The following is an 18,338-nucleotide window of genomic DNA, read 5'->3' on the forward strand; positions in this document are numbered from 1 at the left end:
TTACAATGCAGTATGATGCGGACAGACATCGGGATCCATGCCGGTCTGGATCTTATACGTGGCGCTATTTGAAACCCCCGAACATGAGATCTCAGTACCGGCCCTGTTCGGGGGGGAACATATAACCTGCTTTGCATGTTTAAAGCATCACGTTAAATTCTTGGGAGATTCTTAAATTTTTTTCTTGGTTTTTGGCCAAAAACTAAAAAAACAAATTTCAAAAAATATAAATAATGACTATCCATGTTGCAGCCCCTGAAGCTTCTCATGTAGAAATTCTAGTCTTCTATATAGTGAATATCGTTGTAAATCCATGTGGGGCCCAGCCACATGAAGGTTATTCAGGTGGGGGGTTTTGAATGTTGTGCATCTTTGTTGTCAACAGTGCTCAAGGTTCCTTGAACAAAGGATTCATGGAGCTAATCCATTCTTGGTGAATTAAGCTCAAATTGATTAGGACCGGATGACAAAAGCCAATGTAAACTATAAGGTATTGTACGCATACGTACAATGCTTCAATGAAGTGGAAATCAAGAAACCTATTGTAGTTCTGTACCATGATCCCATACGGTGAAGCCTACTTTACGTGTTACGTTGTCCATTAAGAGGACGCTATCTTGTGAATAAAAGGTAAAAAAATCTAGCAGGCATTTGAAATGATCCCTAACCATTTTTGAAGTAGAACAATGCATAAAAAAAGGAAAATATCATGATTTCTATGAACAAAATGATGCCTCTACATATATGCTTTTTAATAATGTAAAACGTGATTCTAGATCTCTCAAGCTCACACATGATGAAGAAGAATCAAACCAAAAGAACATAGCAATTTTTATGTGGTCATTTTGAAAATAATAGCTTCCCTCATAATTGGGTTTGCTATTTTTGAGTCCCACCTATTCAGGGAAGCAGATCAGGTCATTTCGACAATGAGGAAAAAATTCATCCGAGCATCATGACTATTGATTGCAGGTTTGAAGAGGACTTCCCAGCGTGCCTCTGCCTTGAAAGTGGAGAGCCACCAGCAGTGGATACCTCTCCCTCTCTCAGGAAACCAGTTTAGTGATAAAACCATGTTAGGGTAGTTTTTTCCTACCCTAACCTGGTTGATCGGACTCCATTCTTCACCACTACCATCGCTGACTCGATCATCAATGACATGCCTTTTTCTGGCAGACCAACTAGTGGACGGACATCTTTCCTCAAGTGTTGAAGAAAGAATTGCGAAGATACCTTTTTCTAATACGATCAAAGAAAGACTCGGCTTGACCATAGAAAGAAAAGACTTTGACTTTCCATACGGAATAAAAAGGACATTCTTTCTTCTTTCTATACGGAAATAGAAAGACAAGACGTTATTATTGCCCTATCCATAGAAAGAAATGGGCTTTCCTCGACTCTATATGACCAAAAAATCTATGTCGCATGTTACATCGGAAGAAGAAAGAAGATGATAGCTCCACCTATATAATTGTTTTGGTCTCTTTTTCTGCATTAGGAGCAGTCATTTCTTGAAAAGACATTTGAATAAAGGGTTGACCCATGTTCATTATGTATTTTCTCTATCCTTTATTGATATAAAAAATGAATAAGAGGGTTTTTAGGCATCTTAGGCCATTTTTTTGGTTCAACCATTCACAGTTCATGCACTTTAAATGATTATAATTTCTCTGTTGAATCAGGAAGAATTTGAAGGTGGCATAGATGGTGGGAACAAAAGTTCTGAATATGTAAATGATATTGTAATAAAGTCGAATGATCGGCACAATCTTTTATGCCCAGAAACTATGGAATCACTGTTTGTCATGCATTGTATTATAGAAGATCCAAAGTAAGATTCTTCTTGTGCATGATTTTCCTGTTTTCTGGCTTAATTTTTTTAATTTGCATTTAGATTCATGTTGTACAGTGGTTAATAGGTTTGTTTCTTTTGTTTGTGTGGGCTACTTGTTGACATTGCTAATTCCTTGGTTTTTCTTGTTGGAGAACATTTTGTAAGTGAAACTTTATCCTTCTAACAATTTCTATAGATATCGTGAATGAGGTTGGCAGATATTTCAAGCTTTTGAAAAATATATAGTATATGGTTCAATATGGGGATTATAGTTCTTTAGATGATGTGACAACTATACCTCCTCATAAGAGAGACACGACAAAAACCTTTTTCTTGGGAGAAACATTGAAGTATCTATTCCTACTATTTGGGGACAATGATGTCCTACCTTTGGATAAGTTTGTTTTTAATACAAAAGCTCACACTTTTCCTATCAACTGGATAGTGAAACAATCATGATATTTGTACTTATTATACCTCAAGAATTCGAGGCATTTAGCTAAAACCTAAGCGACTCGGATTCTGATTGTGGATAACATGTGGGATTCTTCTTCACATGGTCGTGGAGTCCTGAATGATGTTGTTGTGAGCTGTATAACAGATAGAATGGCCATATTAGATCACCATAAGAATTGTTTCGCACATGTTTGCAGTTGCATGCAGGCTCAAAAAAAAATTCAGCCATTCAATTTTTTCATTTATCATTGAATACAGAGGCTGTTTGTATTTGCTCTTTCTATTCTGGTAGTTGCAATAAATTTTTGTGTAACATTTCTTTTTCATCTGAAGAGATTTGTAAGGGCTATCAGTTTACTCTTCAGTGGACAGTTTCTGTTAATTAAATTTGTATTCTATGACAAGGAAGAAGAATTGACATAAAGACTTCACTATAACTTTTTTATTTACAAAAATTATGTCTCGCTTCCTAATTTCCATTGCACCTCCATACCATGACATTCCAAACTTTACTAGCCCACCTGGTACCTTGTTAGTTCATGTTCTTCCTCAAGGAAAAATAGGTGATCTCCATCTCGAACAACACTGATATCATCTACTTCTGCATTTTCTCCATTGACCACTTTTGTGGGATGGTGTCCTATGAACTTTTGACCTGCAGTTATAGGCAATACAAGTGATGAATGCATACAGAGAACATATCTTTTTTTTACTTATTTAGTTTTAGTTATACCAGTTTGTTTCATGCATTTCTTGTTTAATTTTTCTGAATATTTGTTTGACTGGTTATTCACGCATTTAAGAGATTGTTTTTATTAATGACCATTTAGAGAGAATTTTCCTGTTTTCCATTTCAAACATTTGGTGCAAACTATGAGACATACCACCAATTTCAAGAAGCTCTTCCAAAGTGTCTGGCAGGTTTATTAGTTTTCCGTGCTGAGCTCTTGGTGTGTTGGTCTTTACTGCATGTATTATAACCCTTTTCTTGCAAAACCTTGAGGCTTCTCTATCAATGGGACTGCTGCTATTGTTTGGAGTTGAATGTCTTTCTACCATGATCACTGAATTTTCATGGAAAGAGCTTCCTTTTCCATCTTGTTTTTTATCAATTATTGTGCCTTCCATTCTCTTTTCGCCTGTGAGGTGTGTGCTATGCTCGCTCTGGTTTACCAGAGTGTAGATGTCTTTGTGCCCTTGTTGGTTGGCCAACATTCTTGGTGTTGTTCCTTTGAAGTCTGGTTTGTTCACATCTGCACCACACTCTAGCAAAAACTTCACCATTTCAATCTTCTTGGTAAGAACTGCAATATGGAGTGCAGTTCTTCCTTGGGCATCTGTTGAGTCTATATTAGCTCCATGTTTGATAAGGTCATAGATGTTGTTCTGGTCACCTTTCTCTATTGCCAAACACATGAGCATTCCAATATGCTTTGCGTCTACAGCTGAAGCACTCCTCCCATAAGTATTTGTTTCGAATTCTGTATCTGATAAGCAGCTGCCACTGGTCACAGAATCCTCTCTATTTTTACATTCTCTCAAAAATGTCAATTCTGGATCAGCCTGCAAGGTATTGAATCCTAAGCTTTCCATCCTCTTAAGATGCTGCAAAATTGATTTGGTCAGTTGTTCAGTCATGTATTATGAGAATAGAAAATAGAAATAGTCTTATGTGCATTCCTCTTGGCAGGGCAGTACTCCAAATACCTACCTCAATAAGATTGTTTGTTATTATGTGTCCATCGTCATTGTTGGTCTGAATTATATTAATCAGTGAACTCCTGCTGAGCCGCAGGATTTGTGAAAGCTCAGTAGTCCGAACTGTGAAAGGTTGTGGCTTGTGACACAGAACACCAATTTCTCCAAACATTTCGCCGTTGAGTGCTTTCCCATGAACCTGGATTGGTAGAGGGTTATGCAAAAAGCTGATTTTCAATTTGTTATTCCTATTGATGTGTATATCATACCTGATCACGGCCATCTTTATGCACTATCAAGTCCTGCGGAAAATAAATCAAGTGTAAACTTGTGTTCAATTATGTATTTTCGAACACATAGAATACTAACCACTGTCCCTGAAACCAAAATATAGAGATCCGTTGGTGCCTCATTCTGTAGAATTACATCTTCCTTTGGTGGAAAATACTCCGCCTGCATTTCTGACACCTTCCCTTGGCAAGAAGAATTATGTCAATTTGCAAGAAAAATAATATAGGTATGGTACTAATGATAGTGGGAGAACCCAATGAATTAAAGTTGTTACTTTGTAGGGACGCATACCAATTGAAAAAGGAAGTTGTATGAAACTCCTTGAAAAAGATACACTCTCTGAATAATAGGGAAAAACAGATAATGTGATATGCTTGAGCGGATGGCCTTTGGGAGACCACTAAGGGTCTCTTGCTGTTTCAAGCCTTCTGTCTTGTACTTGAGACATATATGAGCTAATATCTGATCTTGTAGGCGTGGAGGCAACTGGTTGAATCTTGCAAATTCCGATGCTGATTGAACTGTATGCCTCTACAATATCATATTCACAATTTAATAATCAGTATGTGTAGCATCATGCTCCTTATAAAAGGAAAAGCAAATATGGTTGTAGTTCGTTCTGTATGTTGAAGGTTCTAGAAAGATGAATTCAAGTCCTACATCCATTTTTGCCAATCTAAGGAACATAAAAGTTGAATTTTCTGAATGCTAAGAAATGTAATAGCCAGGTTTTCTTGTTCCTTTATTTTCTTACTTAGACCATAGTGAAATGAAATGAATATCAAACACAAGAGAATGCCACCAAGGGCTACAAGGAATTGCAAATACACAAAAGATCACTATTATATCAAATACAATCTCATTAAGGAGATACACACAAGATCACCAATCTCACAGGAGACAAGATAAAAGAATACAATTTTATAAGTCACACTTATGCTTGTGAAAAGCATAACACAATACAAGAGGGTTGTATTTACTCTTACAAGACATGAAGGGAGGCAGTCCAACGGTCATATTTTTTACCGTTAGAAGCAGTCAACAGTCATGTTGACATACATAAATAAAACAGAAAAAATAAAAGGAACAAAAAGACTGTACAGCCTCTACTAGGCTGTATTTATTATATTATGTGAAAAGACCAAAACACCCCTGCTATATATATATATATATATATATTTTAGCACATAGTAGTTGATTTGGAAGAAAATAGCATGGAATGTTGTCAGAGCAGTTTCATAGCTTTTCCAGAATATTTTCTTCTTCGTAAAGCCTTGTCTGGAAATGATAATGGAAATACTTTACAATTTCATTTGTAGGGCAAATTTCTGTTTTCTGTTAAAATAGGTCCTTTATATTGCTTTCTAGTTCATTCACTGCAAAACTGTGGCTGTTTTGCCCGTGTTTCTATATCATGTTTTAATTATATGTTCACAAGTAGATCAATCTGCATTAGTGAAATTGGCAAAAATGTTTATGAAGCATCAGAGATAGAGGAGGAAGCATACAAAGTTTCTGGTGCGGCTTGTCCCATGGACAACGAGGTTTGTCATGTTTCCGATAATGTATGCTGTCAAACCCAGGTTGAAAAGCATGTAAACGATGTCAAACAGCATTTCCGTTGCATTTTGGGCATGCAGATCGCCGTAACCAGTGGTTGAGAGAGTCGTGATCGACCAGTACATGGCCATCACATACCTAACCCACAAGCCCTCTTCTTTGAAGTCCGGCATCACTGAACCAATCCAGGTTCTTTTTGGATCCGGGTATCGATCAGCAATTAGATAGTTGAAGCAACCAGCACAGTGAACTGCAAACAGTGTGACCTGAAATCACTAATTCAAAGCGTCAGTAGAAAGATGCAAAATGTAGAATAGCCGAGATGAGAACTGTATGGGGGGTTACCGAAACTAGTTTTGTGCAGCGGGTCCAAAAGTAATTGAATCGGATGTCCTTTTCAAGCCTGAAATATAGATAATGCATTGATCAGTTGTCGATTTTCAAGCAAAAACATCTGCAACCTGGGGAAGCAAAAGTTTATGCTTGAAATATAGCCTTAAAGCAAGGTTTAATAGTGGGAATACAGGTTGTAGTTAAACACTCATTAGTTGCATTGAATCACCGACTGCTTAATTGGTCTATTGTCTTCTAATAAAGTAAGAAAAGTTGCCTAGCTTGTCTACTTGTGGGAAGCAGATCAGGTCATGCTGAAAATGAGGGTTTTTGCTCATGCCGACATCGTGGCCGTCTGTTTGCATTTTGGATGAATGCCACGTGGTTTTGTTGACTTTTGAGCTTTTTAAAATGCAAATCGGATGGCCACGATGTCAGCATGAGCAAAAACGCTCATTTTCAGCATGACCTGATCTGCTTCCCTACTTGTGGGGTCAACAATCAAACATTGTTTGGATGAGAACTGCTTGGACCTTGCAAACAGGGAGCTAACCCTCCGAAGACGCCAGAGCCTGAGCATATTGAGAACTTTGAAACCAGTTCCAGCAGCATGTTTCGTGAAGAGGAGGGCAAGCGGTTGGAAGGGCACTGTTGAACATACATCAAAGATGAACCATGTGGATAGGTACCTGCAAACTCGGGCAACAAATTTAAGGTTATACTGGATTTCCATTTGATCGTGAGAATATTCTTGAACCATATAAATCAAACAACAGCCTGAAGATTAAGAAGATACTTGTTTCTTACTCTAAAGTTGTGCTTACCTTGTGGCTATTTTCTTTGGGTTGTCAATCAGCTGATAAGTTCTGTGGTCGAGATATGCCACGAAAAATGTGAGGACAATATCAACAGCAAAGAAGCTATTAATGATATTGTCGATAATGAATAAGGTGCCTGACTTAAAGTCTAAGAAGGCAAACTCAAGTGGGCAAATCCAAGCCGAGTATATGACCAGAAGAATCAGGAATATCTCCCAAACTCTGAAACATAAGTACATTCACTTCTATCCTGTGAACTTGCAGAGCCTGAAAATATTAGAGTAAAATAAGGCATGATTTTGGAGTCACCTGTAACATGGATTGAAAGGGGAGATGATAAACTTTCTGAGTTTCCTCCATTGGTTGGTTCTGGCACCCAGGGATGGTAGGAGTTCACTGGAGAAATTGAATGTGCTGCTCTCAACTTGGGTTTTCTCATGATGGAATTGATACAAACAGGATCTCAAGCCCAAGCTTGACATCTCAAGCGTCAACCGATCAGGAGGGATGGCAAGGAAGAGAAGCTGTCACCTTAATTCACAGTTGTTTATTCCAATCCTTCCAAGCCATTGCAGCATACCAGGTAGGGTGGCTAGTTAATGTTCTAGAGCTTAATTAGAAATATTCATGACCAGCCTAGCAGCAAACCAGGTTTTTGTCAAAACAGAAAAGACAGAATTAATACTTGGAGTTTTATGATAATGGCAATATGGTGTGTGTGTGTGTGTGTGTGTGTGTGTGTGTGTTTGGGGGCGGGGGGCGGGAGGCGGGGTGTGTGTTAAGACAAGGTTGGCATGATATCGTGTGTTACGCAGTTGCAGAAAAGAATTTGCTTTTGTGGTGATAGTGATGGTGGAGGCAATAAGATCATGGGTGTTCTATTAACAACTGATAGTTTAGGATAAGAAAAAAAGTGATTTATGTAAGTGGTATCATCCCAATTAAAACTGGCAAGCTAAGGTTGGATGGTGGTTGTGCTCTATGTGAACTGATACATGTGCCTTAAGGACGGTTATGGGATTTTCTTGCCTTCTTTCTTCCAAAGTGGCAGTGGTAAACTAAAATTTGAGCAAACCTGCCAAGGTGAAATGGAGCTCTTAACCATTGTTAGTGTCCACATGTGCGTGTCAGAGAGAGAGAATACATGCTCAAGTCTGGAGAGAGAGAGAGAGAGTACGTGTTCAAGTCTGGTTGGGTGCCCTGCCTTGATGTCTCTTAACCTCTTGAGGTAAACCTTGAGAAAATCTTGACGTACAAAATTACAAAGATATAAGAAAATACGTAATACATTAATGAAACCTAAGCAAATTAAAACCTGCTGATACCATGAACTAATCATGGTATTCTAGATGCAGCTTGTATTTTGAGAATATCGTGCATTGTTAGGTTTTTTTATCGACCTTTGGAAACAATAGCCACTGTATTTTCAAAAGTGTGTACATGCACAAGCATGTGCAAACCAAACTCAAAGGATGGTTGATTGGGTGGTGGTGGGGATGGTTTGGTTGGGTGTCACTGCACGCTTGCATGTGTGTACACAAGCTTGGACACATGTTTAAATTTCCCACATGATGTTGTAATGGGACGTGATGGAGGCAAATGGCCAAACTAGCGTATATTATCGAACTATATAAAAATTAAACTTAGGCCAATAATTCATCACATATCTGATGGATCTTGGAGCTTTCTATATCGATGACCTCCCTAAGACGTCAAGAAGGCAGTGTCCAGAAAGCAAACTCAATCTGCCAAGAGAGAGAGAGAGAGAGAGAAATGAGAAATGAGTGGCTGCACTTGGATTCTCATCCCATGCCATAATATGAAGATGAGGATGGCTACCGTGTATCAGTGGGGATCACATGAAAGGGCAAGGGACAGTTTTTTTTCCAACCCCTTTTTTCCTAGGCTTAAACTGTTCGTGATTCCCCTACCTAAAAGTGCATATTTTTGAATAAAAGGTGCTTTTAACATGCTTAGAGAAAACAAAAGGGGAGGTCAATTCACAGTCTGAAATGTGGGGCTTTTGAGATCAAGAGTTTGTTTCTTGTGATTCGTGGCCAATGGGGGGCTTAAGTTTGCTCCCTGATTAAGTAATGAATAACAAAAGGCCTGTGGTCCTAAGGCTGGTAAACAAGCTGAAACAAACATGAGGTGTTGAAGGTCGGATCGTATCTGTGACGAGTCAAGCCAAGTTCGAGCTCATGACGAGCCAAGCTCGAGCTGACTCATTTTCCGTCAATATATTGCATCAAAGCTGAAAGCAATACGATTTAAACTGTAGAATCATTGAGCAAAACTCAGGCTGACTCAATTACAGAGAAAATGCATTGTTTCAAAGCTAGATGCAATAGCATTTTAATTCTAAGCTTATTGCTTGCAAGCCAAACAATTCACATATATATTCTAAACTACATTAGATGATATAAAATATATCGAAATCGTATATACTACTACTTAACGAGCTGTTCAGAGCCGAACACCTGTTGTCGATGTTTAGCATGACGAGCTGACCTATTTTACAAGTGTGAACGAGCTCTTTACAAGCCAAATCATTAGCAGTTCATCTAGTTTGCCCAATTCACAGGCGGAACCAGAAATTTTATATAGGAGGTGCTGCACACACACACACACACACGCATATATATATATAGGTGGTCCCTGCCTACTATTTTTCTAGCTTACTGGGCTTTTGAAAGGTTTTACCATGTTTTCTTTAAATCTGACTGTAGGTGTGTTCTAAATGATTGATTTTATAGGAATTGACTCTTGAATCATCCGATTGCAACATGTAGGTAGGTTTTTATAAGAATTAAAAATCTAAAATTTTTATAAATAATCAAGAATTAAAAAATCATGTTTTCTATAGAAAAATATGAGGTAGTGTTTCCTAGCAAATTGATACACATATACAGGTCAGATTTGTGAAAAATAACTAGAAAATGCCTTTTTGCTTGTGGTTGGGTGGCAGTAGATTAGAAACGTAGTAGGCAGGTACCACTTTATATATATATATATATATATATATATATATATATATATATATATATATATATATATAGAGAGAGAGAGAGAGAGAGAGAGAGAGATTATACACATTAACCTAAATTTGGGCAGGTTAAGGTTTATGTCAGATTAGGGTCTCGGTATAGGTAAAAATGTGCACCAATATTGGTTAATGAACTTGGTATATTCTTTAGCAACTACCTAGGGATTTCAATAGTTGACATAAACACCTCCATCTCAATTGACGCCTAGTTTTAGGAATCTTGTGTGAGAAGTCAAGGAAACTCAACCGACGTCTATCTTTATCCTTCTCAAAATATTACATATTAGAGGGAAAGTTTTTTTTTAATGGGAGCCGGACCTACATGACTTATATGGATCTAGGCCCCATATAAGCCTAAATACATATATATTTTAGGCCCTTGGTTCTGCCCCTGCCCCACTCTACCTGTGGAGACACTGTTTTCTTTAAATCCAGTGTGCACCAGTATTTGTGCGTTTTTGCCTCTTTAGCAGCGGGTTTTTACCGCGCTAAAGGTCTCAATGGAAAATGGGACATTTAGTAATGGTGAAAAACCACCTCTAAAAATTCTAAAACACGCAAAAAGCGTGTTTTAGCATTTTTGTAAAGTTTTTTTGTGATGGTCGTCTATCAAGCCCTGCGATGGACGGCCAGTGTGATCCCGTATGTAATTGCGCACATATATATATATATATATATATATATATATATATATATATATATATATATATATATATATATATATATATAAGGACAAAACTTCAATCAATCTCCAAAATTGGAAAAGTTGAAGCTATAATGCATTATCTTAGACACAAAGCAACAATAACATTATTTCTGGGCAGATGTAAAGTCAAGATTAGACTTTGATTATTTTAGAGACATCGTTTTTTTGACACTACATTCAATGTAAACAATCAGCATAGTTCATTTGCACCTTTTGTTGGTATAAACCATCACAAACAAAGAGTATGTAAACATTTCAAAGGGTTATAAGAGGGTGATGCTTAAAAGTGATATTAACAAACGAACAGAAAGTGCATTACACATCATAGGTTATATTGTGTGTCATGTGTATCAAGATGAAGCTAAGCACTTGGGTCATATAATAATAATGAACCTACCCACAAGTGTTTTTTTTTTTTTTGTGGATACATGTACATTTCTTGATATGGCAGTCTTGCCTTCAGTGTGTCATGACTACTCTTTTTCTGTATTAGGAAAAGTCATTTCTTGAAAAGACATTTGTATTAGATCAGTGCTATTTTGTGTTTCAGGGAATCCAAACTTATTGACTATAACGTAGCACTACTCTTTCTTCATTAGCAGAAGTCATTTCCTGAAAATACATTTGTAGTAGATACTGTGTTATTTTGTGTTTTGAGGGAATCCAAACGTATTCTTATTGATTATGCAACATAACACATGCCAGCAATAAGAATCGTATTATAAAATAAAAAATCAAAGACCAAAATACCAAGAATTGGAAGGTTGATTAACTGAGAAAAGTAGTTGGCAATAACTCACAATATTAGAGAGGAGAGTAACTCACAGTATTGAAGAGAGAATTAGAATCGTTAACCTTTTCTTTTTCCTTTTTCTCTTTTCATGCGACCTTTACATAAACCCTTTGTAATCTAAATGTCTCACGGGAACGATCTTAGAGAGGGCAACGACCGTCTGATGCTTGAAGAACCCTTCAGATTGCCGACTACAGGGAATGCAAAAAAAATGCTCAAATCGTAACCTAAACCCCCACAAACACAAAAAAACAAAATCAGAAAGCAAAGACAACGGATTCAAACGTCAAAAAATAAAAAAAACGCAACCGAGAATAGAACGTGGACTCACCTTCTTTTCGCCGAGAAGGTTTCTCGTCAAGATGATCTTGTTGGAGTTGTTGGATGCAAGCGTAGATGGGGGGAGAGAGAGATTTTCGTCATTAATGGCGAGCGAGACAGTGAAAGAGAGATGAGAATGAGAGACAAGAACGCCAGACGATAACGAGAGACGCGCTGCGTTAATGGCGGGAGAGAGAGAGAGATTAGAGGGCGTCCGTATCCTATATTTTTGTTTTTTCAAAACTTAACGGAAAAGCAGTGTAATGGTCGGCCACGATTCTCGGATGAGCAGAAGGCTCATTTTTTAAAATGACCGCTCCCTCATAATTGAGTTTACTATTTTTTTAAGTCCCACCTTTTCAGCCACCAATCGGCAATTCGATTCTTTTGTTTCTTATCTATATACCTTTCTCCATTTAATCTGGTCTATTTTGTTGCAGCCATGACCTTTATAAGTTATGCAGGAACCAATAGTAAAACTTATCGGCGACCAATCACCTCTGATAACTCAAAATGGATCCAGGAGAAAGACCCAACATGCATTTTTATCATTAACACCTGTACAGAAGATTTTTTTTTATCTTATTTGAAATTATGATCCTCGTGATTGATATTGTTCTTTCAAACCATTTACATGCGTCGCTAATGCTTGATCCCAGCGTACGAGGAGTCACCTCTCCCACCTCCTGTCGGAGAGGATCCAACTCGTCGGCTGGCCTGATTCTCCAGACAGACGATCTGCCACCTCCTGTCGGAGAGGATCCAACTCGTCAACTGGCCTGATTCTCCAGACAGACGATCTGCCACCTCCGGTCGGAGAGGATCCAACTCGTCGGCTGGCCTGATTCTCCAGACAGACGATCTGCCACCTCCTGTCGGAGAGGATCCAACTCGTCAACTGGCCTGATTCTCCAGACAGACGATCTGCCACCTCCGGTCGGAGAGGATCCAACTCGTCGGCTGGCCTGATTCTCCAGACAGACGATCTGCCACCTCCGGCGTCTTCCTTCCGACGCCAAAACAGCCGTCTTTTCCTGTTGAGGGGCTGTCTTCTCTCTACGTTGGCCTTGACCGCCCGGTCGATCTCCCGGTCCCTGCTGCCCCCCATGCTGCCGAGCTTGGTAAGGAGCCCAGGCCACAACGTGACCACCATGAGACGGAGCCCCTCCCCCACTCGTCGTCTTCTCGGCCTGTGCAACAAAGGCCCCAGGTCCGACACGCTCCTCCCCCACCGTGGTGAACCCAGCCTTACGTTCTTTCATTGTGCCAGCCCTTTTCGAGTCGCCAAAACTACAGAGGATGAGATTCGGGTCGTTCGAGCACGTCTTCTCGCACTACCATGCCTACCGCAGATGTTGCCAAACGGAGCTTGAACGGGCTCCTGCCACGCTCAAGGCCAGGGGATGAACTCCGGGAGACTGACGGTTCGCCGGTAGAGCTCCGGCAGATGCTTCCCTGCTCCAGTCATCTTTTTTGTCGCCCCAGAGCAGGTCCAATCTGATTCTGAACCAAACTGAATCTGAATACAAGAATGTAATCCAGATACAAACTAAACACAAATGCGACATACACACAAACCCAAATACATATAAATATTGCACTTGATTAACTAACCGGATCCAGATTTGGTTTTAGCTTTTTCCATCCAAATCTGACTCGAAGACCATCAAGTAAAATCCGATTAGGTCAGATTCAGTAATGTTTTGATCGAAACCCTTGGACACCCGTAAGTGAGATTTTTCATTTTAACAGTCAAACAAGGATTCCAAGCTGTCAAACATCTTACAGGTTTGGAAACAGTCAAAATCTCTCCATGGTCACCTAACATTGAACAACTTGGTAAAATTCAAGTAACTAATTGAGGCTGCCTACTGTTAGGCAACTAAATGGTTTTTCTTAAGAAGCCGTTAAGCTGGACAGCTATTTACTATCTCAACACTCAGATGATTCCTTCTACTAAGACATAACAATCTGCCATCTTTTATCTTGATAATTTTGGAAGTTCTGAAAATCTTGATGACTTTTAGTAAGTTCTTATAGAAAATATATAAAATATTTGAAAGTGCACTAGGATCTAGGCAACTAGCACTAGAGGGGGGTGAATAGTGCTTTTAAAAATTGTCTATGAAATATTGAAGGATTTTGCAAATTGAAAAGCAAACACACAAAGAACACAAGATTTTATCCTGGTTCGGTCTAACCCGACCTACATCTAGTCCCCAAGCAAAACCCGCTTGAGATATTCACTATCAACCTTATAAACTACAAGATCACACATACCATAACTGGTCCCACTTTCAGTAACAACCCTACTGAAAGCAAACAACTACTTTACACCAAGGAGTCCTTCTTTTTACAGAAAATAAGTAACAACTTACAAAACAATCTATGAGCCTTCCTTTTGAATGCAAATGAGATGCTATTGGCTTTTGAGGTTGTTGAAATACTCTACTCACGAATTCACTATCTCTCAAAGTGATTTGAGTGAAAAACTGAAGTGAAAATATCACGTGAGTGAGAAAACAAATACTTGAATGAATAGGAGTAAAAAGCAATAAGTAAATGATTCAAATCGATTGAATTCTTGTTATCTTTGAGTGTACAATGTACTCATATTTATAGTTAAAGTTTTTCATACGTTGAGGGTATGAAAGGGTATCAAAACTGTCCATTTCGAAGAATCAAAATGTTTGAAAAATGAAAAGATACGCCTTTTTTGAAGTTTCAGGAAAACGGCAAAATTAGTCGACTGAAACATCAGTTAGTCGACTAATAGTTAGTTATTAGTAGACTGACAGTTATCGTCGGTCGACTGATCTGTTAATCGAGCCATTTGAAAATCTGAACTTTTGAAACTTAGTCGACTTGAGAAAAGTTAGTCGACTGATAATATCATCAGTAGACTGAAAAACCTTTTAGTCAACTGCTGCTAAAATCTTCTGAAAAAACAAACATTCTGTTCGGTCGACTGATAAAAAGCATTAGTCGACTGCTGCTAAATTTTCAGAAAACACATGTTCTGTTCAGTCGACTGATAAAACCATTAGTCGACTGCTGCTAATTTTCCAAAAAACAGACATTATGTCCAGTCGACTGATAAAACCTTTGGTCGACTAATTTGACAAAAATGACTTCTTAGAAAATATGGCGCGAAAGGATTAGTCGACTGGTAAGTCTATTGGTCGACTAATAAACATGAAAATTTAAGAAAAGAGTTTTCTAAAAAGATTTTCATGAGGGTTCTTTTTAGAAAAGTTTTTCTAAAGACTTTTAAGGTGAAATGCAACCTAAATATGCACTCTAAGTAAGGCTCTTACAAGAATCTAAGACTTTTAATGAATTAAACATTTGCACACTAGTCTTCAAAGATTCTTCACTGAATTCTTCAATTTCTTCATAGCCTTAGCTGAAATGCAGTTGATTCCACTTGCTCATCATCAAAACCTTGTACTTGAAGTATCATGTATGGCTTCATTGTCGTAACAATCTCCCCCTTTTTGATGATGACAAACTTAATCAAAGATGAAGCATTTAGATGCATAGATGGAGATTTTACTCCCCCTATCAATATGCTGCAAAACATTAAAAGTTAGCACATTTAAAGCACATATATCACATATCACATATTGATTGGTTTGCATTTTCATTCATCATTTCTTCATGCATTTAGAAATACATTCATTCAAAGCTTTCTTTTTCTCTTAATTTTGCATTTCTCATGCAAGATCTCCTGCAATGTAATTGCTATCATCTTTTTCTCCCCCTTTGTCAGAATCAAAAAGAGTAAGGGCAGAAATAGCTTAAGCAAAATAGAGATACAAGTTTAAAATATTATAACCCATAAAGTATGAAAGTTTAGACAACAAAGATTAGAAAAGTGAGTTGAGCAAATCCTTGATTGAAGTAATCTCTTTCTGAATCGAAGATAGTTGTTGAGTCACATCTTCACGAAAAGTATGTTGATGCAGCTCTAAAGCTTCCAGTCTCTGCATAACTTCATCATGGTCTTGACTTGTCGAAAATTTCTTTCTTTTTGCATGAGATGAAGGTGTTGCAGAAGGTGAAGGTTCAGAAATTGATGGTTCATTAGGATCAGATGGTTCAGTTTGATCAACATTTAAAGGAAGCAGATATTTAATTTTCATTCTTTTAAAAATTGTTTGATCAAAGAACTCTTTTTGCTCAATGTATTTTTCATTTGTTAAAGGAACTTTGAAATGTCTAAAAATACGGGTTAAAAGACAACCATAAGGAAGAAATGATTTTTGTTTCCACAAATTTGTAAAATACACATTGGTCCAATTTACAGAAATATTTCCAAATAAAACATAAAGAGCCATAGATAGATCTATGGAATAATAATCAAAAGAACCAGTTTTGGGTAGAACATTGTGGGCAAGGATTCGTCCAGCAATGCGTGCACGAGTTTGAAGATTAGTATTTTTGAAAGGAGGGCAGTGAGGTGCTCCTGGAAGAAGAATTTGTTCAAAAAATCTTTCATCATTCAATTCAATAGTGTTGAAAAGAGTGTCTGAAGGTGGAATTTCAAAAATTCTTCAAGTAATTTCGAATCAAACTCGATTTCAACATCACGAACAAATGGGACAAAACTCCAGTTTCATGATCCATTTGTAAATTCGTGTAAAACAAGTGAATAAGAAACGGATAGTGAAGGGTATCTGCATAAGCATCAAAAAGATGTTAAATTCTAGGAAATAATTCTCTTATATTGTAACGAGAAAATAAGTGAAATAGAACATTTCGGCCTGGTAAAATAGGTAGTGTAGAAATTGATCCAAAAGTATCATAGAGAAGAGGATTGTGAAGTAATCTTAGTGAAAAACCGTGTCTTGAAGAAGGTGTAGGATGAGGAGAACCTAAACCTTTTGCAGATACAGACTTCGTACGAGGCATGGTTAAAAAATAGAGTTACCAAAAACAATGACGGCTTCCAAATGATTTTCGGCAGAAGTAGAACGCTGTCCGACGATGTGAAACAGAACCAGAGGAGGATACAATGGCTGACGGCGAGTGAGAAGTCGACCACAAGGGGATTCCGGCAATGGCTGAAGATACACCGTCACGGCAAGAGTGTTCCGGCGTGTTTTGAAGATGCACCAGTTACTGTAGGAGGATTCCGGCGTTTCAAGATTACGACCAGAAGACTCCGACGTCTCCTTGTTACGGTAAGAAAATCCCAGCGAAAATGGGATCGAACGACACTCCGAGGGTTTTTTGGAAGAAAGAGAGGCAAAAGAGAAAGAGGGTTTTCGTTTTTAAGGGTTTCGTTTTTAAGAAAAACAAAAAGATACGAAAACGAAGTGAAACGATGCTTATTTTAAAAAGAACAGGTGCTTTAAAAATCCAAGGGGTATCGGGTCCCTTCATTTAAATTTAAAAAAAAAAAAAATTAGTCGACTAAATCTTTATCGGTCGACTAAGAATGTGCGACTCATTCTAAAAATATCATCAGTCGACTAGAAATATATCGGTCGACTAATATGGTGCGATACATTCCAAAATTTAAAACACCAGTCGACTAGAATTTTATCGGTCGACTAATATAGTGCGATTTTGAGATTTTGTTCAAAAATCAGCATTTTTATAAATCCAAAAACAAGCAAATACCTAGTTCTCTCCTAATTCTCATAAAATCTTCATTTTTAAGAGGTTTAGTGAAGATATCGGCATGTTGTTCTTTAGTGAAAATAAAATTTAACAAAATATCTCCTTTTAACACATGATCTCTTAAAAAATGATGTCACACTTCAATATGCTTAGTTCTTGAGTGCTGAATAGGATTTTTCGAAAGATTTATAGCACTAGTGTTATCACAATAAATAGTTGTTGTGGAGTAATTCAAACCAAAATCTTTTAAGGTTTGTTTCATCCATAGTACTTGTGAACATGCTAAACTAGCCGCTATATATTCTGCTTCAGTTGTTGAGAGTGATACTGAATTTTGTTTTTTACTAAACCAAGAGACTAAGGAATTTCCTAAGAAATGACAAGTTCCAATAGTACTCTTGCGATCAGATTTACTTCCTGCAAAATCTGCATCACTATATGAAACTAAATCAAAGGAAGATGATTTTGGGTAAAACAAACTGAAATCTGAAGTATCTTTCAAATAACGAAGAATTTGTTTTACTGCAGTTAAATGAGATTCCTTTAGATTAGCTTGAAATCTTGCACACATACAAACACTAAACATAATATCAGGTCGACTAGCAGTTAAGTATAATAGAGATCCGATCATACCTCTGTAGAGCTTAGTATTTACACTTTTACCATTTTCATCTTTATCAAGAGTAGTAGTTGTACTCATAGGATTCCTTCTTGATTTCGATGAGTCCATCCCAAATCTCTTGAGAAGTTTTTTTGTATACTTAGCCTGATTGATGAAGATTTCTTCTTCAGTTTGCTTTATTTGAAGTCCAAGAAAGTAGTTTAATTCGCCCATCAAGCTCATTTCAAACTCT

General features: G+C 37.6%; 1 protein-coding gene across 1 annotated transcript; it reads right to left on the reverse strand.

Annotated features, from left to right (window-relative positions):
- Window positions 1–2,802: 2,802 nt before the first annotated feature.
- Window positions 2,803–12,964, reverse strand: LOC149832240 (potassium channel KAT1-like). Its single transcript, XM_090013201.1, has 13 exons — window positions 12,531–12,964; window positions 11,666–11,726; window positions 7,300–7,514; window positions 6,997–7,212; window positions 6,706–6,861; window positions 6,185–6,242; window positions 5,788–6,105; window positions 4,571–4,810; window positions 4,358–4,456; window positions 4,258–4,290; window positions 4,002–4,187; window positions 3,175–3,895; window positions 2,803–2,945 (listed from the first exon to the last, which is right to left on the reverse strand). Exons 1-13 carry the CDS (start codon window positions 12,962–12,964, stop codon window positions 2,803–2,805), a joined length of 2,880 nt encoding a protein of 959 aa, XP_089869327.1.
- Between the last annotated feature and the right edge of the window lie 5,374 nt (window positions 12,965–18,338).

The sequence above is a fragment of the Nuphar pumila genome, chromosome 7, assembly GCF_984573655.1.
Source record: "Nuphar pumila chromosome 7, dmNupPumi1.hap1.1, whole genome shotgun sequence".
NCBI lineage: Eukaryota > Viridiplantae > Streptophyta > Magnoliopsida > Nymphaeales > Nymphaeaceae > Nuphar > Nuphar pumila.

Excerpts from the sequence above, each read along its gene's own strand:
- LOC149832240 (XM_090013201.1), bottom strand. The coding sequence starts at position 12,964 with ATGGGGGGCAGCAGGGACCGGGAGATCGACCGGGCGGTCAAGGCCAAC. Across the intron at positions 6,243-6,705 it reads GTTAGCTCCCTGTTTGCAAG|GCTTGAAAAGGACATCCGAT; the intron begins GTCCAAGCAGTT and ends TCTATATTTCAG. Across the intron at positions 2,946-3,174 it reads AGAGCTTCTTGAAATTGGTG|GTCAAAAGTTCATAGGACAC; the intron begins GTATGTCTCATA and ends CTATAACTGCAG.